This window comes from Astatotilapia calliptera, chromosome 6, assembly GCF_900246225.1.
Source record: "Astatotilapia calliptera chromosome 6, fAstCal1.2, whole genome shotgun sequence".
Classification (NCBI taxonomy): Eukaryota; Metazoa; Chordata; class Actinopteri; order Cichliformes; family Cichlidae; genus Astatotilapia; species Astatotilapia calliptera.
This window is the reverse complement of record NC_039307.1, coordinates 1670019-1682547: the sequence shown is the minus strand read 5'-3', so window position 1 is coordinate 1682547 and position 12529 is coordinate 1670019. Positions and strand designations below refer to the sequence as shown.

The following is a 12529-nucleotide window of genomic DNA, read 5'->3' as shown; positions in this document are numbered from 1 at the left end:
AGTTTTTCCTTCCCACTGTCGCCAAAGTGCTTGCTCATAGGGGGTCATATGATTGTTGGGTTTTTCTCTGTATCTATGAAGCGCCTTGAGGCGACTTTTGTTGTGATTTGGCGCTATATAAATAAAATTGAATTGAATTGAATTGAATTGAAGACCCAGAGATACTTGAACTCCTCCACTTGGGGCAGGAACTCATCCCCGACCCGGAGTGGGCACTCCACCCTTTTCCGGCTGAGAACCATGGCCTCAGATTTGGAGGTGCTGATCCTCATTCCCGCTGCTTCACACTCGGCTGCGAACCGTTCCAGTGTAACCGGTTTCTGCTTCATCCCGCTGCAACAGTTCAGCCCAAACAGACTCCTCGACTCTGCGTTGTGTTGTGTTTTTAAAAAGACAAGGAGTCTCTTATTGATCGTTGCCACTTTATTTCCTGAATGGAAACAACGGTGTTGTATCAGTGCAAATGGCTCGCCACACACCACTCCGCACAGCACACTACGGCAGAACATCCATTAGCATTCCGCTTTAGCATACAGTTTCACACATTAATAAACAAATGAAAAGTACATAAAACTGGTGTTGGACATGTGTCCACTAAGCACTTATTACACTCGGTGCTCATCAGCTAATCAAACATGTTTTATGTGTCTGTACTACTTAGCTATATCGTGTGCGGAACAATACAACTCACCTCTCGTATGGCTACGGCAGACTGGCAGCGATTACTGCAGCCAGCCTCACCTAACCAGCCACACCGAGAGGGGGGGCGCTGTTTCCCCATTACACTGATATTTGTGGCAAGTGGAATAATACCACATAAACACTGTTACACCAGTGCGAGCTGGAGGCCCTCACCCGATGAAGCCAACAGAACCACATCATCCGCAAAAATCAGAGATGAGATTCTGAGGCCACCAAAGCGAAAGCCCTCCGCCACTTGGCTGCGCCTAGAAATCCTGTCCATAAAAATTATGAACACAACCGGAGACAAAGGGCAGCCCTGGCGGAGCCCATCACCCACCGGGAACGGGTCCGACTTATTGCCGGCAATGCGAACCAAGCTCTTACAACGGTTGTATAGGGATCGAATGGCCCGTAGCAATGGGCCAGACACCCCATACTCCCGCAACACCTCCCACAGGACACCCCGAGGGACACGGTCGATTGCCTTCTCCAAGTCCACAAAACACATGTAGACTGGTTGGGCAAACTCCCATGCACCCTCAAGTATCCTCCAGAGGATAAAGAGCTGGTCCAGTGTTCCGCGACCACGACGAAAACCGCATTGTTCCTCCTGTATCCGAGGTTCGACTAGCGGACGAACTCTCCTTTCCAGCACCCTGGCATAGACTTTCCCAGGGAGGCTGAGGAGTGTGATCCCCCTGTAGTTGGAACACACCCTCCGGTCTCCCTTCTTAAAGATGGGGACCACCACCCCGGTCTGCCAGTCCACAGGTACTGCCCCTGATCTCCACGCAACATTGCAGAGGCGTGTCAATCAGGACAGCCCTACAACGTCCAGAGCCTTCAGGAACTCAGGGCGGACCTCATCAACACCAGGGGCTCTGCCACCAAGGAGTTGTTTAACTGCCTCAGTGACCTCGCCCCCGGAAATTGGCGGGTCATTCCCCTCATCCCCAGACTCTGCTTCCTCCTCGGAAGATGTGTCAATGGGATTAAGGAGGTCCTCGAAGTATTCCTTCCACCGCCTGACAATTTTCTCAGTCGACATCAGCAGCGCTCCGCCAGCACTATACACAGTGCAGGTAGAGCACCGCTTTCCCCTCCAGAGACGCCTGACGGTTTGCCAGAATCTCTTCGAGGCAGTACGAAAGTCTTTTTCCATGGCCTCTCCAAACTCCTCCCACACCCGAGTTTTTGCTTCAGCCACTGCCCGAGCCGCATTCCGCTTGGCCTGTCGATACCTGTCGGCTGCCGCCGGAGTCCCACAGGCTAACCAAGCCCGATAGGACTCCTTCTTCAGCCTGGTGGCTCCCTTCACCTCTGGTGTCCACCATTTGGTTCGGGGATTACCACCACGGCAGGCACCAACCACCTTGCGGCCACAGCTCAATGCAGCAGCTTCGGCAATGGAGACGCTGAACATGGTCCATTCGGACTCAATGTCCCCAGTCTCCCTCGGAATGCTGTTGAAGCTCTGCCGGAGGTGTGCGTTGAAGATCTCGCGGACTGGGGCCTCTGCTAGACGTTCCCAGCACACCCTCACTACACGTTGGTCGCAGGTCTGGTGATACGATTACAAAATCGATCATCGACCTACGGCCTAGAGCGTCCTGGTGCCACGTGCACTTATGGACACTCTTATGTTCGAACAGTGTGTTCGTTATGAGTGCCTAAGCACTAAGTTAATGCACCAAGAGCGGCTCTCACAGATCACGCTCACACAAATACACAGTAAAAGTATAGGCTGGAAAACCAGGGTCAGGACCGCGTCGGCTGCCAAGCTACTCGCTCGCTCCACTCTCTCTCTCTCCCCGGCGGGAGCTGTCAGAGCGGCTTTTTGAACGCGGTCACCTGTTCCACGGTCCAATCAGCTGCTCACTACTCTTCATTAGGGGAGGGACCTGCAAAGAGTCATAAGGACAGTAAAGAACACAGAACAAAACAGCCCACACAGTGTTCTTATGGCCACAGCCGTAACAGTGAATGAAAGGTGCGAAGCCGAGTCTCCAATTCAGTAATCCTGGCCTCCAGAGCTGCAAATATACTACATTTGTTACAGATATCATTACTGCTAAAGGAGACCGAGGAGTAACTAAACATCTGACACAATGAGCAGGAAAGTGCAGGAGGGACAAGTGAAGAGGCCATGCTGCTAGCGAGTTGCCTACGAGCTAAGCTAAGCTAGCGAAACAGTAAAAACACAGTAGGTGAATACTTTGGCTATAAGTTAGTAGTGAGTACACAGAAAGTGTGCTTCGGATGAAGCACGTGAAGATTATACTATGAAAAAAGAATGTATCTAACAGTTTTTAATTACATTGCTAAGCAGATAAACTACTCAAAAACGCCACTGTGTTTGAGCAGGAACAGACGTCTCTGAAAACGTCGGAGCACTTTTACAAATATATGTCTTGAGCAGATATTTGAAGTTTACACAGTTACATTCTCTCCTGAAAATATCTTCAAAGTTTATTTTGTGACCCAGAAAGATTAATAAGAGTAATATTAAAACTTAGTAGCGGCCGCCATTGTTGGAAACTTGAATTGGCTGGGCCGCGCTATGAATTCTGGGATATGGTGGACCACGAAGGATACATCCGACCCATCCTTCAAATTCGGGGAAAAGAAGGACGCGGTTGTCGGCTCCATTCGGCGGAGTCTACGAATTTGGACAGCCTTTGATGCGTCACTGTGACGTAATCGTAATCGGCCTACAAATGCGGCCTCATGATGCAGCCCATGAATTCGGACTGTGTTTTGGATCAGGAACTGGAAGTGATACTCTACCGCAGAGAGAGCGAACACCAATTGACAGCGCCCCCTTCACAGAAACGTATATACAAATGACATCTCAATCACCAACTTCACCGTCGAGGCTGATCAATTTTGCGCAGTAGAATGGATCTTCACAATTCAATCACAAAGTCTTGTGGCCACACTGAAATGTCCAAACACACGTTAAAAACAAGCACCTACAAACAGAGCAGAGTGTTCCATTCGCAGGTTCTCAGATTAGCAGGTGTGTCAGATCACTTGGGCTCTGAACTACCATGTTTGTTCAGTACACCAGGATATCTTTCAGTTATCACTGTGCTGGGGGAGCAGCACAGCAAAGAAGGACTCATCCAGGCTGGAGAAACTGATCAGGAAGGCTAGCTCTGTGGTCGGCATGAAGCTGGACACTCTGGTGACAGTGGCAGAGAAAAGGACACTAAAGAAACTGCTGGACATTATGAACAATGCTGGGCATCCTCTGCACACGGCCGTAAACAACCACAGGAGTCTGTTCAGTGACAGGTTGCTTCTCCCCAAGACAAGAACTAACAGACTTAAAAACTCCTTTGTCCCACACGCCATCAGACTGTTTAACTCCTCTCTGGAGGGGAGAGGGAGGGGAGACAGGAGGACAAAGGAGGGGGAGCAACTAAGCTGTAGTGCCTCTTCACCTCACTGTGCAATACTTTTGTTAATAGTCAATGGTGCAATAGACCTCAATACTTGAAATGTGCAATTCACTTGTATTTTTATTTTTATTCCTATTTATTCTATTTATCCCCTTCGTATATTTTATTTATATATGTCTCTGTATTTATATATGTGTGTGTGTGTGTGTGTGTGTGTGTGTGTGTGTGTGTGTGTGTGTGTGTGTGTGTGTGTGTGTGTGTGTGTATATAATATTCTGTAACTCTGTAACTTCTGTCGGTGCTGTGCTTTTGGAAACCGAATTCCCCAGAGGAACCCACCCGAGGGATTAATAAAGTTTTATCTTATCTTATCTCATCCTAACATTTGTGATCAGGATAAGTCTCACAAAGCCCCTGCGTGCTCCAGAGATGTTACCAAATGGCAAAAAAAAAAAAAAAATCTCTAAAGATCATAAAAATAAGCATGAAATGCATTTCTGTTTGGTTCGGTTAGTCCGGTGAACCACCTGTGACCTGGCTCCAACAGGCTCTCCCCCACACTGTCATCATTTATAAAGTGTTTTACAAACCCAAACCTTACAGCTGGATTTTCTTGTTTGAGTGCAGCTAGCCAAACAGTGAACAGCCACTAACTGCTAAAGAGACAGACAGTAAAGTGGACAGTATATCCTCAGTTTAACATAAAGTCATTGTTGCAGCACTAAAGTGATCCCCTTTCACTGATGTTTAGTTTTAATATCTTTATTTTCCTCTGAGTTATCGATTCTTTCACTAGTTAGCTAACATAAACTAAGTCTATTAGCCGCAACCAACCAACCACATGACATCACGTCATTTTAAAACTTTGACCTTAAGGTCTTATTTCTTAAATCCAGCTTCACAGACAGAGTTTGATCTATCTATCTATGTCTGTATAGTTATAACTGTATATTTTAACTGTCTGCTTCTATTTTTGAGAATTTGTGCTGCCACAAGATTCTAAAATAATAGTGAAACAACAATTTTCTTTGTGCATTTTTGTGATTTCTTTGACATCCAGATAATCCGGTTATTTGTGTTAATGTTCTGGAGGGGAACAATGTCACTCTGGACCCTAAAGTAAGCATGCAACTGCAAAATCCGAAAGTCAGATGGATGCAGGGTGAACGCTGTGATGGAGAGCCCATACTTCGGTTTGAGAATAATATGACCTCTATTAATGAAAGCTTTGAAGGGCATCTGCAGCTGAACCCGTACAGTGGAGAGCTCACCTTCATCGGCATAACCAAAAACCTTGCTGGGAGTTACTGTGTCAGGATACTGATAGATGGGTTCCTGGACATAATTGCAACATTTTTCATCACTGTCTATGGTGAGTAAATGTTCTTTGTGTCAGTACTGAGAAGCATGGTTTTAATGCAGATACAGGCTACTGCAGAGATCTCAAAACTTAACACATAGTCAAAGATGTGATGCATAGAGATAAAAGACCCTTGTTCATGGATATTTCAGTGATCTGAAGAAAAAAACAGCTATGAAAGTATCACCCTTAATTCATACTGTAATCCTGGAGCATCACAGACACCAGTAGATGCTCAAAGGCTGTTTATAAAAGTGTGTGTTGAAATAAGAATACAGATTAGATGTCCCTCACAGAAAAGCATGTTTAGCCTTTAAACAAAGTGTAAGATCAGCAAGTATATAAGATCAGGTTGGTTTCCTTTAAAAGGGGTTAAAATATGGAAGCTGTGGTCAGTGAGGGCAGGGGGTCGGACCAGGGTACAATGGTTTTAGCATGTTGAAGACCTTTCTCTTGGGAAGAGTTCCTTAGAACTGGAAAGTAGTTGGAAAACTAGAGATCTTGTGTTTTGCAGTTATACCACTTTAACAATGACTCTTGTTCTTGTTGAACCTGTAAAACCTGTTTTAAATGCTGACGTCACACATGTAATCTAATCATGTGAATGTTCAGGTACAATTCAACAGCAGCACTTTCCTTCTTAGATCCTGTTTCTGTTCCACACATCACTGAAGCACAGACCGACATTACAGCAAAGACCAGTGGGATCTGCTCTGCAAGATGTTGGGTAGAGAATTCATTAAATGTCACCCTGTCATGGTACAGAGGAAGTGAGATTATAATGCAGACTAGTGACACAGATGTCTCCATCAACCTAACCCTCACTCTGGAGATCCAGATGCACAATGAACCCATCTACACCTGCAGGGCAGAAAACCCTGTCAGTAACAAGACTGCTGCCCTCAACTCCACACTGTGGTGTTCAGCTCATGACACAGGTACTCTCTCTCTCTCTCTCTCTCTCTCTCTCTCTCTGTGTGTGTGTGTGTGTGTGTGTGTGTGTGTGTGTGTGTGTGTGTGTGTGTGTGTGTGTGTGTGCGTGTGTGTGCGTGTGTGCGTGTGTGAATTGTAGTAGAAAGCACGTTGAGTGGGAAAGTGCTGTGTAAGGACCGGTCCATTTAACAAAAGCAGCAAACTTGTGAGGGAGGGAGTAATGTAATTGCAGCATTACTCATCTGTGCAGACTGTCTTCAGCTCACTGTGTGGGACGATCTGTAAAGCAGACCAGCAGTGACTGTCAAATCTCCTGTGACCTGTCTGAGACAGTGACAGTCACTCTGAGTTCGATGGTGAGATGTTGACAGTGCTGCAGCTCCTTTCAATCAGTTTACCCCAAAGGCAAAAAAATGTCAGTGCAGTCAGAGGGTGACCTGATGTTTTTTTTATTCCTATCAGACGGTTGCATCCTGTTTTTACTATACTGTGACTAAGGACTAAAGTAATCAAAATCTTTTCAGAAGTTATTTAAATATTTTCACTTTCTCAAACTAACAATGTTTGATTGTCAAGAACATATTTTTTTCCATATTTACTTTTGTTGGGTGCCTTCAGTGCACTTTGCACTTATTCATCGATACAGAAGCATCCAGAGTGGGCGTGTCACGGAAGATCCATTCAAATTGTCATATCAGTTCATTTATTTGGCATATTTAAACCAGTGGTCCATCGCAGGTGATTAAACATCCATTTGAAGCTGATTTGAATGATCAAATGTCCAAAAGTATGAAATTATTTATTGATTTTTATTATTAAAATTAATCTTCTTCACAACTTTTGTGGGTTCAGTGAACATGCAGGGTTCAGTGATTGATGTTTGTTGTGCCTTCATCTTGTGACTTTATGAGAAACAGGTTTCCTGTTGTTGTGTAACTGAGCGTGTGAACGACAAGAAAATCATCTCAGTTTAAAACTGAACTTTATTAAACTCAAACTAGTTTTAATCATATCTGTATCATTAACACCTGAAAGAAGAGTAAAACTAATATTTGAATTTGTTTACAGGTGACACAGGATGGATTTATGGAGTGATTGTGGGAGCGCTTCTTGCAGTGGTCCTGGTGATTGTTGCTGTTGCTCTTTGCTACAGGCAAAGAAAGAGAAATTCAGGAAGTATGTGAATGTAAATCTTTGCTATTCATCATGATTATCTTTTACTTAAAGAATTTCCTGTTACACACATTTGTTCTTTATTTCTTATCTAGATAATAACTCTTGTTTTGAGATGCGAGAACAACCCACCAACAACCAAAACCTCCAGGTATCCTCCTCTGTTTCATATCATAAACTTGGTCAGTCTTTCCATTAAATGCAGTTGTTTTCACACATGAAAACAACTGCATTTAATGAAACTCAGGTTGGCGTATTTTCCACAGTTGCTCTTTCTCACACAAAAATAAACTTCTTCAGACTAAACCTCAGTCCAGCAAATATTCTGGTTTAGAAAAAGAACGACACATGAAGTCCACCTGCTGTGGGTTCACGGTACAAATGCAGGACTATTCTTCGATGTGTCACAGGGACTTTGAGGGCATGTTCACCATCTACTGCCAGGTCAGCTGAGATGTAGCCTAGCAGACAGCTAGCAGCCACCTGTCAGTCAGAGAGGCCACGCCCCTGACGGGGATATTCAGCGAGCTATGTGCAGGGTGGGCTGATACTGCTGTGCCTCTTAGGGAACACAAAGGTGTTCAACTGTAAACTCTGCAAGACAACGACTAAAGCCCAACACAACATGTGACCTGCTCTAAGTCCTGTAGACGAGTCCCTGTGTTGTTTCTGCTCTCTAAGAGTCTGCTGCAGCTTCTTTTGTGTGATATGAACTTCCTCTGCTCTTTGGCTAGAACGTTTAATTTAACAAACGTTCATTACTCACATGTTTTGGTGAAGGAAAAAACGTCTGTTACTTAAAACAAATCTGTGATAAATGACCCACAGTTACATTTAGTTTGGTGACTGCAGGGCACTGAGAAATGAGCTCAGTGTCTCACGAGCACTTTGTTTTGGTGATTGTATTCATGTGATCTGGAGGGTGAGACGTGAAATGTGTAACGGGGACTTTATGTTCTTTTTCAGGGCAGTAATGAGCCTCTGTTCATAGACAGCAGAGATCAAAACTATGGAACGAGAAATGATAAGTGAGACGTCATCAAAGTAACAGCTCACAGACACCCCAATGGCCCAAAATTAGACTAAAGATGGCAAAAAAAAAAAAAAAAAAAAAATCAATTATATTACTTTATTACAGTTTTTGCCCGTTGCTTGAACACTATAAACCCATGCTCAGACTAAAGTAACACAACGTGAAGCTTTTGTTACCATACCTCAAACACATGTACCCATACCTTAAACAAAAGCGCTGCTTTGCACCCCAGTACCAATTATGCAACACTCCTACTCCTTTATGCAACACACCTACCCCTTTATGCAACACACATGGTCCTGCATGCTACACTCTATTTCATACATAAGACACTTCGCTCACAAAATGAAATCTCAGGGTGCCATTCGGAAAACACATGTATCCAAAATACAAAACACATCGGGTAATTGCAACCACTCAAATACACACCTGAAGGCACGTACTTGCAAAACTGAACACCAATTAGCCAACTACAAAAAGCCCTCAGCGTAGCCATTTCAAGAACTTTGCAAGCATGGATGGAGGGAGAGCAAGAGGAAGAGGAAGAGGTAGAGGAGGAGGAGGAAGAGGAGGAGAAGGCCGAAGAGGCCATGAACGGACCCATATTTCTGATGAAATAAGAGCAACTTTGGTGGACCATGTCATCAACCATGGCCTGACTATGAGGGAAGCTGGGCAGAGAGTCCACCCACATCTAAGCCGCTTCACAGTGGCATCTGTAATACGAACATTCAGACTAGAAAACAGGTCTGTCTTCACCTCCATACCTTCTGCTCTACTCAGATGGTTCCATAGCACTGTTCTACAGTATATCACATTACCATATCAAGTGTACGGGGTGCTAATGCTCCTTTTGCAGCCAAAGTGGCTGATTCCTTATATTGAAGTACAGTGTTGTACAGTGGATGACACAGTACATACAGTAAAGTACTGTAAGAAAAATAAGCAAACCGATGACAATATGTGGTTGTATTTCTCCAGAATGACTCGAAGACCTTCTGGGGGAGGACGGCAACGCCTGTTCACACAACAGCAGGAACTTGCCGTTGTGGACCTAGTGAGGGCAGACAATGCCATCCGTCACCAGGTTTGTGGTGATATGGGATCATGTCAGTTTCCATCGGGCTGCTCTGGTCTAGGCCTGGTTCTCCAACCACAATCAATTTGAAGTGGTATACTTGCCCCCTTACTCACCATTTTTAAACCCTATTGAGGATTTTTTTAGGCTTGGAGATGACGTGTATATGACCGCCAACCACATGCCCGCATGCCTCTTCTGCAGGCAATGGAACAGGCCTGCGGCGACATTCAGGTGACAGCAATCCATGGATGGTTTCGACATGCAAGAGGATATTTTCCCCGGTGCCCAGCGGGAGAGGACACTGCTTGCGATGTTGATGAGGTCCTGTGGCCAGACCCCAACAGACGGCGGGATCCATGAGCCCACTTATGCACAATTGTCATGGTTTTTTGTGTTTACAGTATAGTGTTTTTTCTATTGCAGTATTATTGTGTTGTGGGTTTTTTTTTTTTTTTTGCTTTATCTGAATTCATGGTACTGCGATGTACAATATTGAGTAGGTCTATTTGCATTTTTGGTTGTTTGGAAATGTGTCTCCTGTAAATGTGCCTTCTGAATACACAATGGAAATCAAGGACTGCAGTGTTTTATGTAAAGAAGACTAGTGTGTTCCCCCTGATCTGTAAGTGTTTGCATATGATGCAAGTATGTGTCATTTTGTCAACAGAGTTACATTTTGACAGAGGAATGTCAGGTTTTGACAGCAGAGTTTAGGTTTTGGGAGTGGAGTTTCATTTTGGCACAGATGTGTATGGTATATTTCCCAGTGTTGTGTCGTGTTTACTTGTGTTTAGAGTTTTGGCACAATGAGCGACGTTTTGCCAAATGTGTTCAAGCAATGGGCAAAAACTGTAATGTGGTGACTTATGTTCCAGTGCACCTTTGACCAGACTGCTGAATTATATTTTAAAACACCTGGTGTAATTTTAAATTTATGTCTAAGTGGACTAGCGTGTCATGTTCTAACTCCTGACTGTAACATAAACAAGTTGTGTTGAATGATATCTTTGTGTCTGAAAGCAGTACAGGGAGGAGGCGGGGCTTCGACCAGGTGTTCTCACCCACTATTTACACACTGTGTGTGTGTGTGTGTGTGTGTGTGTGTGTGTGTGTGTGTGTGTGTGTGTGTGTGTGTGTGTGTGTGCAATGTTTATCTGTTGGTGTGTTACTGGGGTTATAAAACCAAGTAAGGGTAACAAGTTGTAAGGAAGAATTTAAAAAAGCATACGACAAAAACAGGAAGAGAAAGGTGATGATTAAACAAGCTTACACTTTTTCATCCTCCTTTTTGAACATGTTAAGTTTTTAATTACAATTAATTGTTTTCTTTGTTGTTGCATTATGTTAACATGTTCAAATTAAAGCCACATAACAATTACCTACATAAAAATGATTAATGTGCACACTTCATAATCTGATAGTAATTTTGCAGGTGCACTTATTTTTGCGGAGAAAATAACTTTTTAACAGTAATCAAAGAATGAATCCCATTCTCTTTGTGTGTACAACATGTATGAGTGTCTTTTTGTGTCAATGTTAAACATATTTTTGTTTGGCTACATTTTTAGTGCTCTATCTGGTTTAACTTCAGATTATTTGGATGATGTTTGTATTTGTTCTTTATAATAACGTATATGAGGACAGTTACTGTAAGACTGAGAGGCTGCACCAATATAAAGAGATGTTTAGTTAGCTGCTCTTTATAAACTATGTTTCTGTTACTAATACATAAATATAAAAACTTTTCAGGGCAAACTGAGTAACTCACACATTTTCTATTCTCTGCTATTGACCCTGTCTGCTGCTGCAAACACAGAGCTGTGTTAGCTTCTCAGGTGCTTTTGATGCCTTCATGTTTTACAAATTTTCAAATATATTTTACGGTAGAATTTATGTGTTTTTACTTTTTTAAAACTCTTTTTTTTAAAACATGTATTTCTGAATTCTGTTGTATTATGGGATAGATACACCTTCAATAAACTTCTATTATCAATGATCAGTGACTAATTATTTATAAAGTCTTTTTATGAATCAGTCAGCACTGAGGCTGCATTCGAAAACAGCTTCAGTGTAACAAGTAATGTAACAAAGTAACAATGTTAAAGCAAAGTGAATGCTGAAAATTCCCCCAGGACATGTTTCAGCGACTGTGATGGCCAAACCCATGGCCACACTCTAAAGTGGGTAACTCTTATGGGTTTTTTTTTTTCATTTGAACACAATAATACACTTTAGTTTCCAATAGGTTTATTGATTGGTTTTGATACATTTGTTCTATTTGTACAGTGGGGCAAAAAAGTATTTAGTCAGCCACCGATTGTGCAAGTTCCCTGATAGGTTTGTAGCATAAACCTATTCGCTGGAACGTTGAAGACAATATAATTACACCGCAAAGCAAGACACGAAGTAGGCAAGTTCTTCATGTTACTCGTATACGGGAGAGAACCGGACAGAGCGCCGTCCCTTCGCTTGACCCCAGTTGCTCTCGTCCGTTCTCCCGTACCACTGTTCTTTTATTGAGGTTACATGAATATGCATAAGTTCATTAACATATGACATCTACACACACACAAAGAGTACCTTGCCTGTGTATGAGGGTGTGTGTGTGTGTGTGTGTGTGTGTGTGTGTGTGTGTGTGTGTGTGTGTGTGTGTGAGGTCAAGATGTGACCCTGTGAAGCCTCCCCAAGGCTGGCGCCTAGAAGTCTAGCAAATTTATCTAAACAGAAAAGCACTTAGACTAGAACAAACGTAGCTACGTTAATCCCACCATAAAACAATAAGACAAGATGCGAACTTTTCCCATGCCCCCAAGATGCAGGTGTGCATAATGCACACCAAGCCTCTGTAGCCTGTTAAAGAT

At 43.4% G+C, this 12529-nt stretch overlaps 1 protein-coding gene across 1 annotated transcript in view; it reads left to right on the top strand.

Annotated features, from left to right (window-relative positions):
* LOC113023552 (hemicentin-2) overlaps positions 1-8646 on the top strand; it is a 33804-nt gene extending 25158 nt beyond the window's left edge. Inside the window, exons 4-8 of the mRNA XM_026169637.1 lie at positions 5149-5460; positions 6093-6386; positions 7450-7557; positions 7650-7705; positions 8521-8646. Of these exons, the coding sequence (XP_026025422.1) occupies positions 5149-5460; positions 6093-6386; positions 7450-7557; positions 7650-7705; positions 8521-8586 (836 nt within the window). The 3' untranslated portion in view covers positions 8587-8646. The remainder of the gene's footprint in view (positions 1-5148; positions 5461-6092; positions 6387-7449; positions 7558-7649; positions 7706-8520) is intronic.
* The last annotated feature ends 3883 nt before the right edge of the window (positions 8647-12529 follow it).